General features: G+C 39.0%; 1 protein-coding gene across 3 annotated transcripts in view; it reads left to right on the top strand.

Moving 5' to 3' along the window:
• TPH2 (tryptophan hydroxylase 2) overlaps positions 1-25,820 on the top strand; it is an 86,446-nt gene that overhangs the window by 13,263 nt on the left and 47,363 nt on the right. For 2 of the 3 annotated variants that reach the window (XM_027667600.1, XM_027667589.1), the window contains exons 6-8: positions 1,501-1,697; positions 3,952-4,087; positions 9,022-9,148. In XM_027667600.1, the coding sequence (XP_027523401.1) occupies positions 1,501-1,697; positions 3,952-4,087; positions 9,022-9,148 (460 nt within the window). Of the gene's footprint in view, positions 1-1,500; positions 1,698-3,951; positions 4,088-9,021; positions 9,149-18,990; positions 19,283-25,820 lie in introns of those variants that run through there. The other variant, XM_027667608.1, reaches the window with a different exon arrangement.

Raw genomic sequence — 25,820 nt, 5'->3', positions numbered from 1 at the left:
TGTATTGGGTATTCAGTGAGACCTTAACAAGTACAAGTACCTCATACAAAGTATCCTTTGACTGACAGATAACTGCCATAGATCAAAATCCTTTGATATAGCAAAAGGCAGGGGGATTAAATGGTAAGTTTTCAGTAAAGATGAGGGGACAACCACAATGAATGTAGGGCAGGTGATCCTCTCGTGTGCATGAAGGGACTGCATAGCAGCAATCAAATGTGACATGAGGGCTCATTCCTTGTTACCTTGTACAGTGGAGACAGGACTGGGCAACAACCTCTAGCAAAATCCCAGCACTGCAGTTCTTCTGCTGCAGTGGAGTTCCCCGTACCCAGTATACCTGTTCAGCTGCTGTCTGGGATACTGCAGAAGCTGCAGTACTAGGCTGGAAGTGCCCACCTGTCCAGCCCTGGCACAGGGATGGGACATAAGAACTGATGAAAGGGAGGAGGATCATATGAATCCCTTTGCCAGTCTGTACATCGTCATTACAGTGCAGCAAAAGAAGATACCTGAGGAGAAGGCAGATGGCAGAGATGACATATTATAGATTGTGACTATTAAATCCAGAGAAAGATTATAACATTCTAGGGGGAATTAATGACATGAGATGATGCCCCATGACATGGAAAATTCCTTACAGCTAAATACAAGGCAGTGCAAGGTGGAAGGAACTCTTCGCACTGTTCACACTATCAGTCGGTTTTGAATTAGCTGTAACTACTCAAGGCAAATCTTGAATGTCAGAAACAGTTTAGCAGGTACCCTGGAAGGCTCCTGCTTTGCAATTTCTATACATCTTTGTAAATGGGAGAGGGCAGAGGAACAGTGCAGAATTAAAAAAGGAGAGATGTATTTACAGACTTAATTTCAGCTAGGCAGGTGAAACTGGCTCTGAGGTGAGCTTCCTGATGATGAATTTGGGGTTCCAAACATATCTTCACATGTAAGCAACAGTCTAAACAATGAATATATATTTTTAAATTGGATCTATACATTTCTAAGCATCTATGTAATTGCCTAATCTTCACAAAATGCTAGGTAATGATGCTGTGTGAATATTGCGTATTTTAAAGAATGTATAGAGCATGCAGTATGCTGTCTTACTGAAACTACACATTAGACTGAATCGGGATCTTCAGCTGTCTACTTGCAAAGGCATCATTGGCAATAAGTGGAGAAATACTAGCATGATATAGGAATATGGCATATAAGAAATGCATCTTTCTACTATGACATGTACAAAGATTAAGAAACAATGTGATTGTTTAAAAAGAAATACAGTTCTTAAGAAAATGGTAGAATATGTACATCATAACATCAAGAAATAATTCTGAGAAAAAAGTATCTAGTTGTCAATTTAAAATAGTTGAAATAGTTTTAGTAGTCTCTGTTTGCCTTTATTTAAATAATACTTTTTGCAGAAATGTTGCTCTCCATAATCTGTCTAGAACCTAGTTGTATTCAGATGTATTTTGTATTTAATTTTTTTTTTTACAGTGGTCAACCCATTCCTAGAGTGGAGTACACAGCTGAAGAAGTTAAAACATGGGGGGTGGTATTTAGGGAACTCAGTAAACTCTATCCCACCCATGCCTGTCGTGAATATTTAAAAAACTTTCCTCTGCTGTCCAAGTACTGTGGATACAGAGAGGATAATGTGCCTCAGTTGGAAGATGTTTCTATTTTTCTTAAAGGTAAGATTCGTATTTGGTTTATCAGTAGATATAGTTCAATGAAAACACTCTTTTTTCTTAGTATGGAATACAAAGCACATTAAATGAAAAGATTCTCAGCATTGTCAGTGGTCTTTGGTTTAGCCTGAAATATTCTGGTTTTGATGTTCTCCATGGCAGGGAGTTTTTTGAGTCAAGACAGTTTTATGTATGTATTGCATGTATGAAATTGAGAGAAGTTAAACAGCTGAACATGTAAAGCATGATGTGAGGCCACACCTGGAGTACTGTGTCCAGTTCTGGGCCCCTCAGTTCAGGAAGGATGTTGAGGTCCTGGAGCAGGTCCAGAGAAGAGCAACAAGGCTGGTGAAGGGACTTGAACACAAGTCCTGTGAGGAGAGGCTGAGGGAGCTGGGGTTGTTCAGCCTGGAGAAGAGGAGGCTCAGGGGAGACCTCATCACTCCCTACAGCTCCCTGAAAGGGAGTTGTAGCCAGGTGGGAGTTGGTCTCTTCTCCCAGGCAACTATCAGCAAGACAAGAGGGCATGGTCTTAAGCTGTGCCAGGGGAGGTTTAGGTTGGAAATTCTTTACAGAGGAAGTAACAGACATTGGAATGGGCTGCCCAGGGAGGTGGTGGATTCTCTGTTCCTGGAGGTTTTTAAGCTAAGACTGGATGTGTCACTTAGTGCCATGGTCTAGTAACCACAGCGGTGTTGGATCAAGGGTCGGACTTGATGATCTCAGAGGTCTTTTCCAACCTGGCTGATTCTATGATTCTATGATTATCTTGCACGGGGAGAAAAGCCCTTCAGCATAATGAAAAGAAAGAGCTGAGTTAGCTGTGTTCTCTCATTGCTACAGATTGGAAGCTCTCATAAGTGCAGTGGGCATCCCCCAAATATCCAGGAAAGTAAAAGAGGGAATCACATGCAAAGATAACTGAATTTAAAGAGTGAAGCAGGTTTAGCATGTTGTTTTATAGCCTGATGAATATGAAGTTTTCCTGAGTGCTTAAGACCTCATGAAGCTAGTTGTTATATTTGTATGTTGAAAAAAATATATCACTTTAGATGATCTGATACTTGTCTTTCATTTTATTTTTTAAAGGATCAGTATATTACATATTTAAATTTGAAAATAGTCTTATTTTTCATCTGTAGTGGAAATGTATCCCATATGGAAGATGTGGCAGACACAAACTTGTTGGGTTTAGCTCTAGGAAAAAAGCCACCAAAGAGTTAATTTAAGATTTTAATTTCTTCTCAAAGATCCCCTCAGATACATATATTTGTTCCTTAATCCTCTTGCTCAGGAACTAAAATATTATAGAGATGGGTGTTTGAAAAAAAAAATTATGTGCTGTTAAGAGAATAATTAGCAGAGCATTTTGTCCCAAATATATGTGGAAAATCCTTAGCTAAAAGAAATAATGAAATTTGTAATGACAGGGTAACTTTCCTCAGTCCGTGCTTCATCCATAAATCTTTTTTGTGAACACCTGCATTTACTAATAGCTGATTCATCATTCTTTGAATTTGACTGTGTCTTTCTGGGTCTGTCATATATTGTATTATGGTCTCTAAGGAATGATGCTAAATTCTTTCTCCCTAGCTAGAAATTCAAGATCTCACACTTCTTTCAGAACTATGTTTTCAGACTACATATAGCAGTAATAGTATCTGTTGCAGAAAAACTTGAAACATTCTCCTGTAAAAACTTTGAAAGAGTGAAGAATTAATTTTTGAGAGAAACGTGCTTTTTAAAGTCACTGAATCTGAAGCTGTTCTCCTCTGTGACTAATCTGACAAAGGAACACTAGTAAATGTTTAAATGAGGACCTCAGCTATAAAAATCGATATTTTATTGTCACAAGCAATATTTTATCTGTAAAAATAATGAAAAATTTGTTATAATCCTATTCTGTTCTGTTAGTTTTTAACATATTTTACAGAAGCCATCTTCTGATATGGAAACTTCTCTCCCGTTTGGTACTAGATATAAAAATATTAAGAACATCACTTACAGCACCTTAGCATTTTTTTCCAGACAGAGGTATTCAAACCAACTTTGAAATACTTCAAGCTGTTTTCATTATACATATACTAGCAATGCAAAATACTTCTTGTACATAATAATTGAAAATGATATGCGGTGATCTTCAGCCAAGATTCTTCATGTCATGCTTCTGGTAGAATAATTAACAACAGATCTGTCACCAGAAACTGATATAGTGATATATGTATAATGTGGTCTTTTATTATGTCCTTCACTTCAGAAAGGTCTGGCTTCACAGTGAGACCAGTTGCTGGATACCTGTCTCCCCGGGATTTTTTAGCTGGCTTAGCATATAGAGTTTTTCACTGTACTCAGTACATACGACATGGCTCAGATCCTCTCTACACACCGGAACCGTAAGTTGCTGCATTTGCTTTAGTACTGAAAAAATACACTCACTAGATTCTTAAAAGACCCAGCTGAATTTGCCAAGATTGAAAAGAGGAACCTTCCTACAAATGTGAAAATATACTTACACCATGATGGCATTGATGAAGGATTTGATGACAAAATACTTCATGTTGGTGAGCCAGAATTTAATTTAAAGACTTTTTTGGTGACTTTTTACAATGATCTTGAATAATTGGGTTATATTGTGGTGCGTCAAAAATCCTATTTGGATTATATTTCAGTGGAAAATAGAATTTTCAACTGGAAATTTTGAGAAAAATTTTGAGAAAGAAGTTGTGAAAAAAAGCCCTGAATCTCCTGAAAAAACATTGCTTTTAGAATTATAATTTGGACTTCCGTGTTCCCATTTTTCTCTTTTTGGGCCAGGCTTCACAGCTGAACTTTGTTTCTTTCCTGTAACACAATGCAAGCAAGTTGTGAGGCACTGGTCTCTTACCAAGAGAGAATATTAGATATGAAACCTGTTACAGGGAACATGATAGAAATAAGAAACGTTTTAATTACCACTTTCATGGGAGAGCATTGCAGCTTTTCCAAACCAGAATATTGCGAGTTTGTATGAAATATTTTGGCATAGGATCTTTTGATGATAAGTGGGGAAGAAGATCAAAGTGGCTGTAGTTCTTGTCTTGTGTGTTCTGTGCACTAATAACAGAACAATACATGTCAGTTAGATAGTATGGAGGTAGTTTTACCAAAGGCATCTGCTGATCTTGTAACCACAGGACTGACATTTTTGCAGTGAATCAGTCATCAGGCAGTTAGCATGAAATTGTAGCTGTGGTTTAATCAGCTCGGACTACTTGAGTGTATTTGATTTTTGCCCAAATTTACACAAAGGATTTATACATATATATTTAGCTCCAGTTCTGTAGATATTTGGACTCATGCCTAACTTGGATTTCATGAATCGACAGCCAAAACCACGGAGTAATATTTTTGTGTATAAAAGGTTTCATGGAACTGCATATTAAGCTGTATCTAAAAATGTGCTAGTATTATTCTGGCAGGAGTCACCAGGTGGTGCTGTTAGACACTTATCTACCTTTTTCGTCAGCATCTGAACTGGGCAAAGTATTTGCTGAAATGCTCTGAGGCTAGTTTTGTATACGTGTTTCTTTTGGGGAGGAGATGGTGATCCCTGAAGGAATTCATTCACTTCTATAACCTTTGTAATTAAACTTTAATCTCTTAAATTTGTAGCCAAATTGCTGCAACATAAAATCCTGAAAGAAGGGCTTGGATATGTGATGCTGAACCTCTTCCAGTCCATCTAAAAACATCTGTAGATATTTCAAAAAAAAAAAAAGATACTTAAGAAGTGCCAGGTTTTGCACCAATGATTTCTTCTCCTGTGGGAAGCCAGTTTCAGACTGCAGCATGTACCAATGTTCAGTAAAAGAATGATGACGTTTATTAACTTAGTACAAACTAGAAGAATGTTTTCATCTACTGATAGGCGATCTAGGTCCTAACTCCAACAGAATGAAAGGAAGAAATATTTTCCAAGAAACAATTAAGCGTGTCTGTGCTTTTACTGATGTTCTCTGGTTCACTGATTTGTGCATTTGAGAGCCCTGTAGTTTTCAGGATGCTGCTTACATTCAGAATTATGCAGTGGATCATAGCTGATCCCTAGTAGTAATGGCAGCTGCTTTTTTTGGTAACCTTTCTGGTCTAGATGTCTGGAAAGTCACATTCTAACTGAACAATAGTTCAGTTAGAATGAAGATTTTTATTCCTTATTTGGGCTGAACTTAAAAATCCAGGTTATGGTCTTAACAGCACTAAATATGACTAACAGAGGAATTAAGCTGTCATTTTCTAATGATGTTATACTCTCTTCTAGACTTACTTGTTCACATTAGTTAAGTAAAGTAGACTAACTATCAGGAACTCCTTAGGGAAAATTTGAAAACCCCTTTTAAAATGTTTAGGTTTTTTTGATAGCATAGAGCACATAGTAAGTGTTACCAGAAATGTAGAGTGAAATCCTGGCTGGCTTTTTTAAATCAATGGCAAAACTAAATTGAGTGGGGACAGCTCTTCATCTTCTGCAGTAGCTGCAATGCCCTGATATCTGCTGGTTGATATATGGGGTCATAATGAGGTTTGCTGCAGGTCCCTGGCTGGTGAATATTGCATTTCAATGATACAAACCTGGTGAAAAGACTCCCTTTGACTTTAGCAGGCTTTCTATCAGATTTAACACCCAGGCTATAGATACAAATTGGAGAGTTCATTTGGTTTGATCTGTATCACTACTGTATGCATTTTAAAACATTCCTTCCTGATTTTCATTATGTTTCTACTACATTCACAAGGCTATGTAGATTTCCTCTGCTCAGCTAATTTACTCCAAGAAAAATCTTTTGCTGTAAAAAGTGCATTACAAAAGTCTTATTTTCTCAGAGCAATGTGTGTGAATAAATTAAAGGAACTTAATTATTTTCTGAATAAAACAAAACAAAAGAATCAAGCTTTGGTAGTTAGGCAAAGAATTATATTGTTTAGACTATCTATAAAGGGCCAGACTGGCAGGAAGTCTGAGAGTCTCTAATGACAATCCCAAATGCTGGTTCATGTTTCTGTCTGAAAGATTTTCTGGGTTTGTTTTTTTTTTGTTCATACTCTTTTTGCTTCAAACTCCCGTCTTTATAACCACACAAGCAAAATACCACTTTGCCTAGTTTTAATGGAAGAATATATGAACTAAAAGCACGAGAGAAATATCTTCTGCCTCCTCATTCTCTTCCTCTTGCCAAGAGAGACAAATTAATAAGATTAGGCTTTGTCTGTTCTCATATTGTCCGCAAAGGTGGATGCAACAAAGACCACATGTCCCAGGGCAGAACTGGGAATAACACATCTTTGCTTATTTGTTTCTGGGAGTTGCGGCTTGAGCACAGGAAAACAGAGATGTAGACACTGGCTCAGGTATCAATAGCACTGCTGCTGCTGCAGAAGCCTGCCTGCAGACAAGCATGCTTACCTGAAGCTAGGAACTTGAAGCCAGTCCCACTGGATCGTCTTTGCTTTTGTTGTTTGAACTACTGATACAAAGCTAAATATATCTGGACTGATGCAGTGTAGCATGGGTGCTCAGCAATTACTGTCGATTCTTCAGTGAAGGCAAGAATTGGAGTTGGAGCTCTGGGCTTCCAGAGAATGGGCTTTTTGGCCCATTTCTGTGTTGAAAGATGATGGTTGGAGAAATCATGTTCCTCCAGTGAACTGAGGTTTACTTGGTACTGAGAATTCCTGGGGCGTATCTGTCAGACTTCAAACTACATTTTCCAGTGATCGTTTGTATTGTTAGTAAGCTAAGTCTTGCAGGAGATGATAGAAGAAATTGTTGTGACTGGAACTAAATTAATTAAAAAAGGGTCATTAACCTTTAATGATTATCTGCTCAGGTGATACAAACCACCTTGGGAACAAAGAAATGGATACTAGTGGAGCTAACCAATTTTTCAAGTGTGAGGTACAGTGAGAAAGGGACTCCTATCTAAGCTATGGGTCTCGTTGAATGAATTACTCATATATGACGTTGGCTCAAACTTGTCACACACAACTTCAGGCAGATGCTCGTCTCACCGAAAAGTGTGACTATAACATGAGCAAACGATGCTGCGCATCTGTCAGTGAGGCCATTGGGACTGATAAGGAAGCTTGTATATGACCCTCCAGCACTGGAACTATATTTGATAAGCTTTTGGTGAGGCAGACTAGGAATACCAAAAATTTTAATCTTCATTTGCATATTCAGAAACTATGTCTACTGCTCTCTACTTACACATAGTTGGTGTAGACTTTTTGGTGAAGATACTGAGTAAGATGATTTTAAATTATATAGAGGTTGTTTTTCTGTTCATTATTTAGCTGAAGTGGCAGGTTCTGTGACTTTTCAAACAAAAATAGTTTATAAAACACAAGTTGGATGATTTTGGGTAGAAGGCAGAAAACTTGATGTTTTCTCCTTGCCTTTAAAATGTTTGTTTACAGCTTAGGATAAAAAAAAAAAAAAGAGAAATGTCTTGGAAGAGACAAAAGCAAAGGAAATGTCAGATTGGATTTTTAAAGTGAACTTTACTATCAAGTCCATTATTTCTTGTGAACAAAAGCACCAAAACTTTCAGAATTGTTTGAGAGCTTTTGTAGATGGTGCATGTGCACTTTTGTTAGGAGTTTTTTGTACACTTATGTCTGCACTTTGTCATGACTAATAATGCACATACAGATGTGAACAGCTGTTCTTTCTGAAATGATTTGGGTTTCCTGCTTTTTCTTAAATCCGTTTGCTGAGAAGTGGACTGCATAACAACAGTAATTGCAGTAGGATCTCATGACTAAATGAGAAACTAAGCACACAGAAACCTCTGTGAATATTGCTCCAAATTTCTAGGGCCAAGTGGCAAAATGTTGGTGTGGAGCTCTACCCAGGTATGGAAAGGGGAATGGAGAAGAGGTAGAAGGAATATGTTGGATTTTGAACTTGATTCGTATGGAAAGAAATGCTGAAAATTATACTTGTGAAACACCTGGCTTTCTTGCCTTTGGGCAGTTCGGTCTTCATGTCACTAAGTCTGCAAGTCAGTAGTGCTCAGGCTCTCCCACTCAATGTGGAAATGATGAGAAAATCACAGAACAGGTAGGGTTAAATGACATATAACTTATTTAACAGAAGCAGATGTGTGTGTTTCTACATACATGCAGAAACCATTCACAGGGAAGAACTACTACACTAAAAACCGTGTTTCATTTTAAGACTTTTAAAGTAGGGGTCAGACCCATGTAAAATGGCTTATGTTAAATTAATTATGGAATTATTATGGTATTAATTTCTGTAATTACGTTCTTTTCATTTCCATTTCCTTAGGGATACGTGCCATGAACTCTTGGGACATGTGCCTCTGCTTGCTGATCCCAAGTTTGCACAGTTTTCACAAGAGATAGGACTTGCTTCACTGGGAGCATCTGATGAAGATGTTCAGAAATTAGCCACGGTGAGTCAAAATCTTCTTGTGGCATACTCTCTCATCTATCCTCCTCTTTGGTTGATGAAGTGATGGGCATTGTTTTATTAGAGCTGACTACATTTTCAGGTTCCAGGTGACAGAGCTTTAGGTGTTTTTCCATTGTTTCTAATAAGACAAAAGCTGGTCACACTAGGTAGCGAGTTTTACTTTTTAAGTGCAATAACCAGCAATTTTCAGGGCTAGCCGAGATGGATTTTGTATACTTTAAGGTGCTGAAAATAAGTAGGGAAGGTAACCTGGAAAAAAAAATTAACCTGAAACATTTTGGTGTGTGCTTTCATCTCTACGCTGTTTATTCCTCCACAGGTGGCCACTTTGGCTCATAGCACTGGTATTTCTGTACTCACTGTTGTGTTTTGCAGCTCTTCATTGTATTGCAGTGTGTGATGGATTTTCAGATGACATTGCATCCTTGCTACTGCTCCTGTTGGAGAATATGTAGTTAATAAGCCAAGGCTGTGCAGCAGTAGATCTAGACCAAGATCAAGTACTTCAGCCAGCAGCTGGGAGATGGATTCTGTATTACATCAAGTGAGGCACAAGCCAGTAGACAGTGTGAACTGGAAGACGTTGTGTGTTAAAGCTGTTAGATGCTGTTGTAACTGGAGCCTTCTTGGCCCTTGTGTGAGGGATCCTGTCAAAGTGTCAGAACTCTCAGCTCGTGACCACCTGTCAGCCCTGCTGTCTTGCCATATTCCAGTAACTCATATGCAGCCCTTTGCATTGTGACATAGGTTACTTACTCCTGCTCTATACCACTCACTCTGTTTGGTTGTGTTAATTTACCATATGCTTCCTTTTGTGGATCCTGTTAAAACTAATGCTGTAAATAATTTAATGAACTATATTGAATTAAAAACCCGCTCCATATGTAAATATTTTATCTCCTGAAAAATTCTGTGAGAATTCTGTTTACTTTAAACATTATCCAGCTTACTACTGCTTTTCTCCACAAGAAGCGCAGTGGGATTTAAAGGGTTGGGAACAACTGTGCTGAAGCTGGAGTGGAGTCAAAGCAGTTTCATTTAAACTGTAGAAGTTTTGGTGCACTGGCTTAGTAGAGACTATGAGTCCCATCTGCCAAAAAAGGTGTTTGTACCTATTTGATTTGAATCTTACAACCCTCTAGAAAAGGCCACTAAATTTAGTTATTCAAACTGGCTTCACTCCTTAGTTAGATATGCTCAGTGTCTTGGTCATGGCCATCTTCTCTCACATACTTCAGAGTGTTGATAATAGATGGCTATGGAGAAGAAAGTGGTGTTTGTAGGAGGGAATCATGAAGGTTGTGTGTCTATTTCCACGTTTGCTAGGAAAGGACTTAGTAGTAAGCAGACCTATGTTGACATGACACGGAGTCTCAAGAGAAACTACCTAACTGACCATTCCTGTAGGTACTTCAAGGAAAATGGCATGTCCAAATATTTTACTCCAAAATAACCTCGGATGACATAGGCCTGTTGCTGAGGACAAAGTTGATACTGATTTGTTTGTGTAGAGATCTTAATATAAAGTGACCTCTTAATATTATATAAATGCTTTTACTCCTCCCCCTCACAGAAGTTTCCAGTTATGACAGACTGTGTCATCTGAACAATGAGCTGCTCCTGAATCACAAAGCCAAAAATAAAAGAAGACAGCTGAATCACTTTCCCTTATCACACTGAGAATTTTATATCTGAGTCAAAGTTGATTTCTCCTCTCATGCTGGAAATAGCTCTTTCAGGTGGAAGAAACATCTAGAAAGAGACTTAAGGTAACCCAGGTGGTGTTATTTTTTGTAGAAGCACAGTGAGGGACTGTACTCTCCTGGGGCAGATGCTTAACAAATACAGAGATATTACTTGCCCTAAAATGTGCAATGTAAACAGCCAACTTGAGAGCAAGTAGAAAAAATATCTCTCAGTGGTGAGGGTGAGGAGGCAAAGAAATTCATTCAGCTGGGCACCAAATGTCACTTGAGGTGCCATTTAGTAGCTTTTGCAACATTCTGTCCCATTTCCGTTCTGGATAAAAAACAGAGATGCAGCAAGCTGAGAAATGCCAGCCAAGAGTCTTAACACAGAAAAGCAGTACAGGTTCCAACAAAGCGACTTCAAAGTAAATAGAGAAACAAATGAATGGAGAGAGAACATGCATATTAATGAGCTTGAATCAATATGCCTAAAGCAAGCTTGCCATTAGGGTGACCTGTTTCAAAAGACAGTGACATTAACAGCTGAGCCATTACAGGGAGGACAATGGCTTTAGGAAGAAAGGAAAACACCTCCTAGGAATTCAAACCAGAAAGAGAAGAATTATTATAGGTGATTTCATAATCTTTTGTTCCATTCTGGTCTCAAAAAGACACTGTGTATCAGCTTTGATAGATCTACTCTTTGTCCCCATCAGTCCTGAGCTGCAAAGGAAATGTCTGATGTTTTTGTCCCCACAGGGTTGACACACTAGATGTAGAACAAGCTGGAGTCTGGTTCCTTGGGCAGACTAGAAGTGTTTGGTAAATTACAATGGGTTACGTCTGTGCAGCCCCACTGAGGGCAAGAATTCAATGGGAGAGCATTGCAGAGGCCCTGGTGCTGGCCGGCTGGAGGGAGAAGGATGACTGCAGGGGACGAGGGCTGAAAAGAAAGTATGCAAGTCCCTTCATCTTCTTGGAGTCTGGTAGATAGGGAAAAGGAGAAAGGAATTGCTTTTGCTTTATCATGAGAGTGGAATATTGAAAGAGCCGAAAGGCTGTTTTTGTAGAGGTTTATTGAGAGATTCCATTTCCTTTACGATGTTTTAGGACAGTAAGAAAGAGGAAAAACATAAAGGAAAAAGTAACTGAGAGATATGTTACTGAAACAGAACAAAATATTTGCACAATCCACTTTTTTGCTTGTAGTGTGGTATAATGCAGTTACTGTTTGAGGAACACAGTTTTGCTGTGCATGTCTGGGTGCTAATTATTATCATCCTCATTACTCTGTTCTCTTTGATTTTCTAAAACCACTTTTGAGCTGCTTTTTCAAGCATGCCTGGTCTTTCTGTTTTCACATAGTACAAAAGTAAAAAAGGCTGTCTTTTTTGCTTGCCTATCAAACAATAAGCTGTAGAGAGGACTTGACATGAGGTGTTTCAACTAATTTATATAGTATATAATTTACAACACATTTAACAGCACATAACATAAGGTTTTGTCAGGAAAATTGTACAAAAAGTACATCTTGGTTTACATTTCAGTGTTACCTTGTAATTTGTGGACTTGGGAGCCAGAGAGCAGCTGTCTTTGTGAAGCTGCAAGTTGATAAGCAGGAACCTGCCTCTCTTGCTAATGGCAGAAATGATACCTGACTCCTGCTAAGTTGTTTCAGCACAGCTCAGGTTGCCTCTTTGAGATGCTGTATGAATAGGATGTGTTTGTATAGAAAAAAAAAATTTAGTGGGGCACAGTAACTGGTGGTGTTCAGAAAAGAGGATAAGAGAGTGTCTTTGTGTGCAGTTTATCACCAAATCTTTCCACCCAAGAATTTGGTCATTAGGGCCTAATTAATTGCAGCAAGTTTTTTCCAAATTATTTCTCACTGGAAGTTACATTTAAACATTAAGTTCTTTGGAGCTGTAAAACTGTCACTTTTTCATCTTTCTTATTAATATTAGTTCTTATATTTTAACAGCATGGGACAGTAGAAATCAAGAAATTAGTCTTGTGCTTGCTATCCTTTATGTGGAAAACCACAACAGTTGCTTCTGAATTTGAAGGAATTGTGTGTGATGAGATCTTTTAAATGCATTTCAGGCTTTTTATGGATCTGAGTGTTTTATCTGACCTGCATGCTGACTGAGGCCAGTGGTTCATTTCTAAAGCTGACTTGTTCACTTCTAAAGCTATGTATGTATCAGAAACAAAATATTTTAAAATTATGTGGTGGGATAAAACCAACGTTCAGAGCTGCCTCTTTGGGTGGTGGTAATTCCTGTGAGTTTACTTGCCTGTCTTTCCTCAGGATCTGTGTTATCTGGTCTTGTTTGCTTCATTCTAGTCCTATTCCCATGCTGAACAACTGGCACATAATTCAGGATAATTCTCCATTATGTTTGTTGAGGAGATAACCAGAATGGAAGAAACAGGAGCATTGCGGATAAAGACTGAATTGCATTTGGTAACTTTGGGAAGATATAGCATTCGTGGTCAGTTCACTAGACAGAACTGACTGTTGCAGTCTCTCATCTTCACAAACATAAGATTAGATTTCCCAGAGGGGCTAACTGGTAGTGCTAGGCCATAAGTACAGCTTGTGAACTGGATTACTGTCTTCCTCCATGGATGAGCAAATGGAGCTGAGAAGAAAAGTATGAAAGTAGGTGAGATTTTGAACATTCCAACTGTATGTCTGACAAATCAGAACTACTCGTGTGTTTCTCTTTTATAGTTGCGAAATGATAGAGAACTAACCACCATTGTAGGTCTGTGACCAGTTCCCCTGCTGAAGCTATTCTGACATATAAAAATACTTAGGTATTGGCCAACTGAAACCTGGTATTACAGCTCAAGAGCTGTGGCAGTCACTGAGCATATTGAAGTTTAACATTCAAATCTCTGCTTAGTTTTTTTTCTGTATCCCAGTAGCATGCCATGTATGTGTGACAGATCCCAAGAGTGAGTAGCAGGGGTGACGTAATTGAGTTTCTTACAAAAGAGTTACTTCCAGCTACACCTGGGAGTGAATATGACTTAAAAACTGCTTGAGAAATTTTGACGGGCTTACAGGAGACATATGAAATTACTTTGATTTTGGCTGTGTGTCCCTTAGGGAAGACTAATCAATTCCCACGGTAAAAGCTAGAACTATAAAGGTGCAATCAGGTATGATGGATTACTATAGCCAGACCTTGTCCTGCTACTCAGCTTGAGACTCAAAATACTATGATCTGTATTGTTCATCAGTAGATGGCCTGGACTATGTTTCTGTTCCTGACTTTCACCAAGCAAAACCACCCATATGCAGATGTATTTGGAAATTGCCCGAGTGGAAAACCTGAAACTTACAGAAGAAGCAGAAGAGGAACCTGATGAAACTTTGTGGCTCTCTTAACCATTACAAAGTCACACAGGTGTGTTTGAATCAGGAGAGAAAGATTACTTACTGATGGATTACTTTCCTTTGATTGGTGAGGTGTTGCTGGGCTCACTGACTGCTGCTCTAAAACCATTCCAAAATTTGTGGATTTGCTCTGCAAAGTGTTACAACAGAATTAATAAAAAGTAATGGTGTCCATTTTTAAGGGTTTCTTTCAGGAATACTTTTTGATAAAGTAGCTGAAGCACTGATGTGAAGTCCTTCCTACAGTATGCATAATCAAGCAGATGGGCAGAAAAGATAGTACATATATCACAGAACAGGACTAAAAGGGAAAAAACCAAATTTGTAGATTCCAGGAATCAATATTTAATATTTTAGAATACCGCGGTGTTCTCCTGCAGTGCATTTTCACGATCATCACATCAGGGATTCGTGGCACAAGGGAAAACAATCTTAGCAGAAATATCTAACCAGCCTTGTAGCTCAAAACCAGGTGGCTGTGTATTACATAAAAATAAGCTAGCACTCCAGAGAAGTTACTACAAGGAGAATTTGAAGAGTTTTGTTGCTAGAATGGGAGCAAATGCACAATGTTTTCTGCAGGAATTGTGATAGTCTGCTGAGGCCTTTCTTCCGTGTTTGAAGAGTCTGTTTCCAGGTTTGAAATCTGTAAGATTTACTGTGCTGGTCAGGCCCATGGCTGATGCCTTGTACCCAAGTCATAGATAGCTACTTAGGGGAGATGTAAGAACAGGATGACCATCTCTGATTATTTTCAAAGTTTTTCCAAGCTAGTGACCATTCAGAAACTTGGAAACCAAATGTAGTTTCTATGTATATAATCAACCTGAAAGGATTTCTGTCCAGAAACAGCTCTTTATGTTTGAAGACACGTAGATTTTTAGTACCTGTGGTAACTTTGGCAATGAGCTCTGTGGTTCAACTATTCGCTATCTGATGAACTCTCTCCTTTTGTTGTTTTTAACTTGATTCCTGCTAGGGTTTTTTGTATTTGAGGAGAGAATGATCAAATCATCCCTGTAGGCTTTCTGTATGCCATCATGACTTTACAGAACACATTTTCTTGCTTAGTTCTCGCCTTTTCTGGATTGAAAACCAATAGTTTGTTTAGTTATTCCTCATGCTATTGAGATATTATTCCTTCCCTGAACCCTTTCCACCTTTCCAGCTAGAACTGGAAAAGAGGGAGGATATCTCAATCATCAGTCTGTGGAGCAGGGTAAATAAGCAGTTTGAACCCTAATCTGAGTTTTTGTTAAGAGTAATACTGTGGACTTAAGCCAGTTTTGGATGTGCTTGCTGTAGAAGTGGGAACCTTTCGTATGGTAGGAAAAGTGAACCTGATGTTGTAGGTCTGACATGGTTTGCAGTTTAGAGATGGGAGAAATAGGCTGCATGCAGGAGAGAAGTAGGATTCAGTGGATCCATTGCTATTCAAGGATACGAGTCCCTTCAGTTTCTGATCAGCAGAAGGTACAAAGGATAGGTCAACGCAGGATGTATTAATATGAAAAATAAACATCTTGTGCTTTGTACTGTGTCACTCAAAGTTAAGGAGGTGAAGAGGGATTCGCCTGTTGCTGTGAGGGTGCCCAGTTGGTCAGGTCAGTAACCTGCTTCTTGAAAGGATCTCAGGTTTCCTTAAGAGACAAAATTTTGTGCTCACAAGTAGCTAGAAATAGTGTTGTTCTATAATGTGCTTGTAAGTTTGTATGCTTGGGCCCAGCCCTGTATATGAGGGAGCTCAATGCAAGAGAGAACTAATTTGACTTAATTGGGATCAGGGAAGAAATTAGAAATTTTACTGTAGAAATAATATAGCTCCTTTTATACAGGATGTGATTTATGAAGATCAAGCCCTAAGCACTTAGAAATGCTAAAGAAAAAGGCTCTATTAAAATAACAAATTGCAGCCAGACACTGGATTTGCTTTTACTTCTTGTAGCATTTTGTTTCCGAAAGTGGTTAGATCATAATCTGTGAGGTTACTGAACTGCAAATGCAAATTTGCATGCACACAAGTATACATTTTGACATATAGGTTAACAAGAGAATGGTGCAAATTTCACACAGCACTGGCTTACCAAATATGTTTGTTTATTTTCGGAAGCAACTTCATTTTCATTAAGAAATTGCAGATTCTGCAATAGTAATCTTTGCTGGTAGTTCAATAGCTCACACTCCGAATGTTTGCTCTGCTACAACAGTAATGAAAGTGAGCCTGAAAAACAGCTTTGAAAAAAATTGTGGAATTTAGGAGTGCATGCAAGTGGCAAACATCTGCTGATTTGGTGTGGGATCCAGTTGAGATAGGTTGAGGAATAGGTGAAAGGAGTCTATGAATTTTGATAGGGTTTTTTGCATATTTGTTTTTGCTTTTGACCTAGAGTAGATAATGTATTAGCAAAAAGGCATAAAGTGTCTTTTATACAACATATGTAACTGGGACAAAAGAAAGTACTCAGCATAAGCTTCCAGTGAACAACAATAGGACAAACATTTCGGGTAACAACTATAAACAAAGTGCTCATAAATTACATGAATAAAGGTTTAAATAATGGGGGAAAAAAGCAATAGAGGAAAGGTTTGGAATATATTGCTACTGCTGTTCCTAACTGCACCTGTATGTAGAAGGAAAGAGATAATCCTGGGCTCTGTGTTGGTATCATTCATACTGACACATTATTTGAGTCATTTGTACAAGACATGGACGTCCTCTGGCAGCAGCACACAGGTATATGGGGAAGTAAAGGAGTTCAGAATGTGGTGGCGCATTTCAGCCATTTCTAGGTCTTGCTTAGGGCCGAGGGAATGTCTATGCTGTGGGTGTGCAGGTGGAGGAGTTGGCTTTCCCCATGCTTTCCATGGAGCCATAGCAGCTGAGGAGTTCAGTGCAAAAATAGCTTTGGTGACTGCAGGTGGGGTTCTGAATGCGGGTACCTGGTTAGCTGACTAGGACCTACAGTGGTGTTGGGGTGGACTAGCTCCAGGTTCCCTGTGCTCAGGGATCTGTGCATTCTGCTGCGCTGTGTGGTGCAACCATGGCTGCCATCCTGCACTCCCCACCCTTCTTTTGGGGGTCGGTGACCACATCAGGAGAAAAAACCCAGGAGATTCTGCATTCAGGCAGAAACCAAACCAGTTATGTGTAATCACAGAGTCACAGAATGGGTAAGGCTGGAAGGGCCCACAGTGGGTCATCTGGTCCAGCCTCCCTGTTAAAGCAAGTTGATCCCAGAGCACATTGCACAGGATTGTGTCGTGACGGTTCTGGAATATCTCTGATGAGGGAAACTCCACCACCTCTCTGGGCAATCTGTTTCAGTGTGTGGTCACCCACACAGAAAAGAAATTCTTCCTAATATTCAGATAGAACTTCTTGTCATTGGTTTCTACCCACTGCCTCTTGTCCTATTGCCTGGCACCACCAAGCAGAGCAGTAGGTCCATGCTCTTGACACCCTCCCTGCAGATACTTAGAGATGTTGATGAGGTCCCCTCTCATTTGTCTCTTCTTGAGGCTGAACAGATCTAACTCTCTCAGCCTGTCCTCATTAGAGAGATGCTCCAGTCCCTTAGTCATCTTTGTAGCCTTTCACTGGACCCTGTCCAGGAGCTCTGTGTCTCCCTTGTACAGAGGAGCCCAGAACTGGACACAGTACTCCAGATGCAGCCTCACTGAAGTCCTCAAACCGTGCACTATTCCTTTTATTGTCTGGAATATTTCAGTAAATAATTTTGCTTCCAAAAGGGGACATTCATACGTGTAGCTACTATGCATAACCCAAATACTACCTTATGGAAAGAGTCTTCAAATACATATCTGTACGGAGATGAAAAAATCCTAACAATGTTCACAACCACGCAAAACACCTAAATTGTTTAAATATTGGTTCAAGGATTGGACTTGACTCATGCGTTCGGTCTAATTCTTTCATCCAGCATGTTCTTGGGTATTTTCTTTGTATGCAGAGATTAAAGTATGGAAGTAAGACAAAATATGGCTGGTATCCATAAACAGCTAAGTATGCCTAGGGCTTAATTACTTAATGCTGCAACTTTGGAAGTGGTTCTTGTGCCTGTCATCATCTTTCTATCAAATGGCATCAAAGTGCTGGATGGAATATTGTCCCATAAATTTTTAATTGAGATGTTTTTGGATGATCTACCATAATAATTTTGTAAGTATATCTTAATTATATATTTATAGGTCCAATGCTGATGCTACAGAGCACCGGGGGGGCTTTGCTGTTTCTTTCCATGAGTTTAGGTCCGTGGGCGAAATACTAACCTCATTTCTATGTGTACTGTTTCCTAAAAGTTCATAGAGCTGTACACAGGCAAACAAAAGAGAATTTGTTGCTGTAAAATTAATATTTATCATTTGCTTGCCCAAACTGGTTATTTAGGAGTATGGATTTTGGTGGAAAAAGAATTAACTCTGGAGGACACATGATTTTGCAGTTGTGTCTCTTCCTTTGTCCAAACTCAGACTTTGTCTAGCTTTGTGTGGTACAGCATGCAACAAAATTGTTAGCTACTCCTTAGACGTAGTAGGCCTTATGAAGTTATTGTGTAAATATTTTTGTTTGATTTATTGATGATTTTGGGAAGTTAAAGCAAATACTCTAAGCCTGAGAGCATTGTTGAAGCCAAAGAAAAGGTTACAGAGAAGGTTACAGCCTCCTTGTGACTGTTAATTTTGGTTGTTTTGGTTTGATTCCAGATGTTGCTGAAGTTGTCGAGGTAAACAGAACATCAACGTGACGCCCTTTCAGGCACACTTTGAACAACCCTTCCACTTCCTCATTCTGTTTGTTACGTTGCTTTTGCATCAGACAAAGCATCAGTTTAGACTTGGTAACCTTGTTTCAGTTGTTAGCTGTAAGTTTTATATATTCTGTAACTTACAGAGAACTTTCTATTGATCATCACTATGGCATTCATAAAGATGGCATCTGCTCATAGTGCTAGATAAAGCAGTTTGAGCTCAGAGCTTTTTCAAGACATACTGGAAAGAATGGACACTCACATATTACAAGTAAAACATACTACTCTTTTTTTCCTGAAGATTTTTCTTCCCTCCCTTGAATCAGTAGGCTGTAATTGTAATAATTATATAGTTTGACTACATAAAAGCAGCTAAGATTATAGTTTAACAAGACATTTTACATTTCTAGAATGTAAACACCTTTGTAGGATTAATTTTTTGACTTTGAGTAAGCATATTAGCTTACGTACAGATCCATACTATACATCTGCAATGAATTTAGGACCTATACAAGCACAGAATTCTTGCATATCAGTGGGAGCTGATCACTATTGACCATTTCAGAGTGATCTTCACATTTGGTAAGTTATTCCTGGACCACAGCCTCTGGAAATTCCTTTGACTTTGGTACAGTGAAGAACTGTGATCTCTCTGCTCACAGGTACTTGCTCAGTGTGACTTTTTTCCATGTATTGCTGAATGTGATTCACTTTGAATTTACACACTTTTGGCAAGTAACTCAGTGGTGACTCAGTTGACTATTCTGTGGTTATGATAGATTCATTTTACATGTCCTAACTGCTGAAAATCAGGGTGCTGCAAGGAGATGCTCAACTACACTTGAGAAAGATTTTGTTTGGGGCTGTGAAAAGCATGTTCAATTTGGATATATTTTTAGTAGCAAAATTAATAGATATTTAAAATTCCCAGAGCTACTTTTCTTCTTTGATCTGTCTGTCAGCTTGACATGAATAGAACTTACACTTTTGTACTTATGCCTGCTATCTTTTTTTGCTTCTTTTTTGCAAAGCAGGTTGAGCTAATGCATTAAGAATCACAAAAGCTTTTGGGAGTCCCTTGGCATTTATGTGATTAAAAGAACATTGAGTTTAAATGCAGTGTTGCTGTTAGAAACTGTGATGTTTGAAAACAAGTCTTAGCTATTAAATCAGTTTTCAGTAAATAGATGCAAGAACTTAATTTTCTTTTAAAATATTTAGAAAATAAGTGTGGATGCTGGTAATTTTGGAATGAAGTCCTACCCTTTTTTTCTCTTCAGAAATAAATTTGAAATTGATATGACTGTGAAGAAATAGTGCATTTTTTCTCCTTGAAATAAGAATTCTGAAACTTCACTGGCCAGTAGTTCTTGTCTCTTCAATGTGTTTTTTGTCCGCACAGGTTCAGGGCTTGCAAAATTCTGAGATCCTTTCAGCCCCAGGAGGCTTCTCCCCTTTCTGAAGATACTACTTTCTCTCATTAGTAGGTACATTAGGACTTTTAGAGCTGATCGTGTATACAAGAACCTCATAGTCCTCCTTGGCTAAAATGTTGTGGGAGGCTCAGTGGCTCTCCTGCATCACTCCCTGCAGTGCAAGTGTCATCTACAGTAACTGGCCTGTCAGTTAGAGGAGGCACAACCTGCTCCAGGGAATGGCATTGTGGGAAGCACCACATGAGCCTGGTGTCTTCCCCATGGGAATTCCAGTAAAGGAGGACACTGGGGTCTTTCTCTGGGCTGGCCAAGGGTAGTTACTAAAGAGGCCTTGTATCTTGCAGTAATCAGTTCTGACAGTGGACTGGCGTAGGGCAGTGATTCAGTAAACTCCCTGCTCATAAAATGAGGATTGCCTCTACTGTGATTAGTTGCTGCACCTTTGCTTCTTGATAAGCTGCGGATTTACTTTACCATTCTGTCAAAAGCCTGTCCCAGGATAAATGGAAGAGAATCCTGTGTCAGTTTTCCCCTTACTCAGTTTCCTTGTGGCATTGCCAGTTTTCCCCATAAGCTTTCCTTCTGGCATTGCAGCTTGTTCAAAAGAATGAACTCTGCCTCTGTAGTCTGAGGATGTTTTCTTGGTATTTCATGGAGTGTTGCAACTTTATGCCTTCTCTTCTGAGTGTCCTTCTTAGCATGCTTGCTGGGGAGTAGAAGTCGGTGTTTTTAGAGAAGGACAAACAATGTTGGACCAGTGCTGAAGTCTACAGGTAACTGTGATAAATGGATCCTGACGACTGGACTAGGCTTCTGTAGAGATGCTGGCTCTGGATGCTGTAGGAAGAAAAGTGAGTTTGTTCCTGTCTGTTCTCTGAGTGTTTTCCTAAGCAATGCAATTCAGTTTGGGCAACAGTCCTAGGGTCAGTGACCCATAAAATGGGCATGCTGTCAGGCAAAGGACAGACAAATGATCTCTTGTGTGTTTATTTGTTTCAAATTTTGCTCTCGGTTTGGTCATGCCTCCATGTCACACGTAAATGTTCAAGTTCCTGGCCCATGCTGGAGGAGTCATACTCTCCAAGCTGTAGCATAAGTTACAAGGCTGAGGAGAACACTTATGGGGTGCCAGCCCTTGTCCCTGTAACCTATAAAATCAGGACTGTTGTTGCTTTGATAGGTTGTGTTTATGCCAATTCCTCACTTGTAAGAGTAGCAGGACAAAGATCTGGAAAACAGGAATGGCAAAGCTGTAAAGACAGTGCCTGCTTGCAGTCTGCGAATTGTGAAGGATTGTAACAAACTAAGTGTGTCACATAAGCAGCGCAGACTGAAGACTGTGGTTGGACAGCAGTGAGATGTGTTTACTCAAAAATTTTTTTTTTTTATAGTTTGACTTTCAGAGGACCCCATCTCTTGGAGTCTCAACTATCATGTCAAAACTATCATGTTATAATACCTGTGTGAAATCTCTGCTTGGCTGAAATTTGAAGCAACAGCTTGAAAAAGAAATGGGCAAATACTCACTTAGCTAAAATGTAGGGAGTGCTGAATGTGAATTCATGTTATCTGTAGTAAAATAAAGTGGAATGGGTTATTATTGCACATCATTTTTTCTTCATAACTCCACATGAAATTAATAAACCTTAAACCCCTAGGTTTTAGAAGTTGTTCAAGATAAGAGTCAAATGAGATAGAGAAGGGGAAATAGGAAGAGCAAAGCATTAGGGCTTCATGGTTAACAAAGCATTAGACCTTATGTTTAACAAATGACCTAAGCAGCAGTTTACAGTTTAAGTGGTCTTGTCTCCTTAGCTGCATATTAAGCTTCAGCACTATTAGTTATGTTGGAAAAGCTAGAAGTTCTTTCTCTGGCCATGTTGAGCAAGTTGAGGCAAGTGTGCTTTTTGGGGCATTCATTTTTTGCACCACCTCTGTGACAGCTAGCTTTGGTGGAAGGGAATTTACTGCCTTGCCAGGAAACACAGCCTTTTGTACAGAAAGACTTTCTGTGTAAGTGTTGAAGTTCCTGATTCTGCACCTCCAAAGGTTTCCAAGGTTTTCAACTGAGATAAAATGAGAAGGCTGGACAGACATCATCTTTGTGCAGAGCAAACCTAAATTCAGATTATTTTGAAGTAACTCAAACATGGAGTGGGATATCCAGTGGCTTCAACTGTGTGGGACGTAACTTTTTGGAACAGCAGAAAAATCCCAAAAATGCTTCATCCTCTGCTCTCTCTGCTTGCTCTTCAGAGTAGCAAGAGGGCCTCCTTCATATGAGAATGAACAATAGAAAGATACATTCTCTCAGGAGACACAATATGGTTAGTAGGGCTGTCCTTCGGATCTTATTTCAGAAGTTGTATTGCACCTGCAAGGTTGGCAGCTGCCATAGACATTGTCTTGTCTTGTCTGGGCTCCCCAGTGTTGGAGGTATAGAGTTACCTCCTTACTGATACTGTTGTAGCATTGTGTTGCTTGAGGTACACTTTTGCTTCCTTACAAACTCATGATGATAATTTTATTTGGTTTGCCATTATGAGTTTTTCTCCAGTAACTCCTGAAAAAAGAAACATAATTTCAAAGTATTCACAAGGGCTCGAGTCCCCTTGTACTCACTGTAGGCCATGCTTTCTCTGAGTATGTCAAGCCTCTGCATTAGAGGAATTTGCATGTGGTGATTCTGAGTGCTGTGGCTGTCAACAGAAATGCTAAGGCTGGTGTGTATCTATACCCCAGTGCTCCAATGAGCGGCACCACATCTACCCAAATGTCTGTTTATAAAGAGATTGTTCCAAGCATTCACCCTTAGTGAAAGGTCTGAATGCAAAGCAGTCAGATGAGGGAAAAAGGATAATATTGTTAAATATATTCACTTTGAAATCCCCAAAGGAAACCTCATTTCACTAAGCCTAAATGCATTTCAAAGTGGCAGACTAAACAAAATAGTTTAAGAAGGTAACTCTGAAAAATTAAACTTTGTTTTCTTATTTAGAAATGCTGTTGGCTGTGAATAGGGTCACTGCCTTTGTTGGAGGTAGGTGAATTGTCTATAATGAGACTTAGCTATTGAATTTTACTTCTTTTCTGCTTTTGATCTATTCACAAGCTCATCATGAGATTTATTTGTTGTTCAAAAATCTCCCTGCATTTCTACTCAGTAATGTTCCTTCATGAATAGCTGTCAAATAGCCAGTATTGCTTGATGTCCAGACTCTAACACTGTGCTGTATTGGCTAGTTGCCTGGGTTACCTGTGTTACATCTATCTGTTTCTTGTAGTGGAGCACTCCTGATACTACTCAACAGACTGTGAATTTTGAATAATTCAGTCAAATGTGAAATGCCAGCTCGTTTTTTTTGGAGACTATTGATGTCTTTGAAAAATAAGCAACTATTCAAAAATTTATTTGCACTAGCTCTGAATGAAGAAAGAAAACACAGATGAGAGTCACAGATATTTCTGAGTCAACAGTTGGTTGCGATTTGAACAACTTTTACAGGGGGAAAGAAAACACCTTTATTTCATTAATCCTTAGGATTAATTTCTAATAATGAGAGTTAGAAAAAGTCTTTCAGCTATATATAACTATTTACTTATGAGATAATTACAACTATACGAGAGATTTTATCTCTATGTGAATGTTTTTAGAGCTAAAATATCAAAGGACTCCTAAAGAAAAAGGATTTAATCTTTGCATATTGTGAACATATCGCATGCATTTGAATTGAGTGGTCTATTCAAATATCCTTTGAAATCTTAAATCCAGTAGAAACAATGTAAGGATGTTTTCTTAAGGATATTTATTTGGCACTGGTCTTGCAAGTACTTACATACATTAGTAATTATATTGTCTTCATGGCAGCTAATTTTCTATATGTATAACGTGATTGTGCTACTACATGTCAGCTTGGGGTTGTAGCCCTTTGCCACTGGCAGTTCCTGTAGTGGTGATTCTTCCTGCCCACGTGCCAGGGTTGCAGTCATGCAATTACTCAATCTCTCATTCTTCCCCCCTCGTGACAGGGAGCACAAACAAATCAGTCCTTGACATGTTCTCAGGACTCATCCTGACAACATTTTTATAAGATACTTTTAGAGAACAGATAAAATCTCATGCTATACATCATGCTGAAAATTGCCAAGTGAACACAAGTATTGGTCTCTAAGCTATACCGTAAGAAAATTAGGCAAAGTGGAAAGGCTTGAAAGGCCTTTTTATGGACAAGTCAGATTTTGAACTACTGACTCTATGACACTAGCATCCAATACCATACACAAGCTCTTTGCACAGGTCCCAAGAGGGAGATTCTCAAATGCAAAATTATGTGATGTGAGAAGTGATTTTCAAAGCCTTAGAAATCAGACAGGTGAGAAGAGTTGAGCTTTTCAGACCTTTTTTCCTGCCTTTGAAAATTTCTAAGCACCCTCAAATAACGATTTTTTCTGTTAGCTGTCATAGCTGTCACTGATTTTTTCTTTTGGTAGTCCAGTTTATAATGCAGGGCAGTACCTGATTGTGAAGAACAGACATTGTGTTTACCCTGGAAGCCAGCTTTGGAGTTTGCCAGGGCTTGATCTTCCCTGTATCTTTCCTGTCAATAGCAGGACAACTGATCTGACTCTTAAAATCACACATATACTTTGTCAGACCAGCTACCCCAATATCTTGTCTCTGACATAGGCAAATTGCAGACATCTGGAGGACAGTGTATGTCTAAAGCCGTACGGTGATATTTTCCTGATGTACTGCTTTGGCTGCCAATGACTTTTGTTTCAAGGACTCTGAAGGAAGAAATCTGTATTAGTATTTTATAGCCCTTAATAGGATTTTCTTCCATGCATCTGATTAACAGTTTTTAAACCCATGTAGACAATGTTTTATGAATAGGACTGTAAAGTATCTTTCACATATTTTTGATAAATAAGAGAAATAAATTAAAATCATACTGAACACTCTCTTGTGCTCCTGGCGCAGTCTTGATCATTACATTGATGTCACTTGGCATAAAAATTGTTTCTGATCCTTCATTTGGCACTTTGATTCTTCATCTCATTTTGCTGATTTGGCTAACAGAGCAGCACTTTAGTGTCATCATCATCATGGCTAGGCTTCGCGAATGAAGATTTGGGAAGGGCTCTACCCACGTTTGTTGCAGGTGCGCAGGTGGCTAAAAAGGCCAATATGATATAGACATATCCGGTTGCAAAAGGTACAGCAGAAAGACTCCTCAGATGGTGTATTCTGCAAGGCACGATTCTTTCTGTGTTGTCTTTTCTCCTCAAGAGTGATCCTGCTTGTGTTCTCAAAAGCATCCACAGCGTTATAGATGGTGTGTCTCCAGAC

This window comes from Corapipo altera, unplaced genomic scaffold (genome assembly GCF_003945725.1).
Source record: "Corapipo altera isolate COAL_440 unplaced genomic scaffold, ASM394572v1 1, whole genome shotgun sequence".
Lineage (NCBI taxonomy): Eukaryota > Metazoa > Chordata > Aves > Passeriformes > Pipridae > Corapipo > Corapipo altera.
Note: the sequence above shows the minus strand (reverse complement) of the source record. Positions and strands in the feature narration are given on the sequence as shown.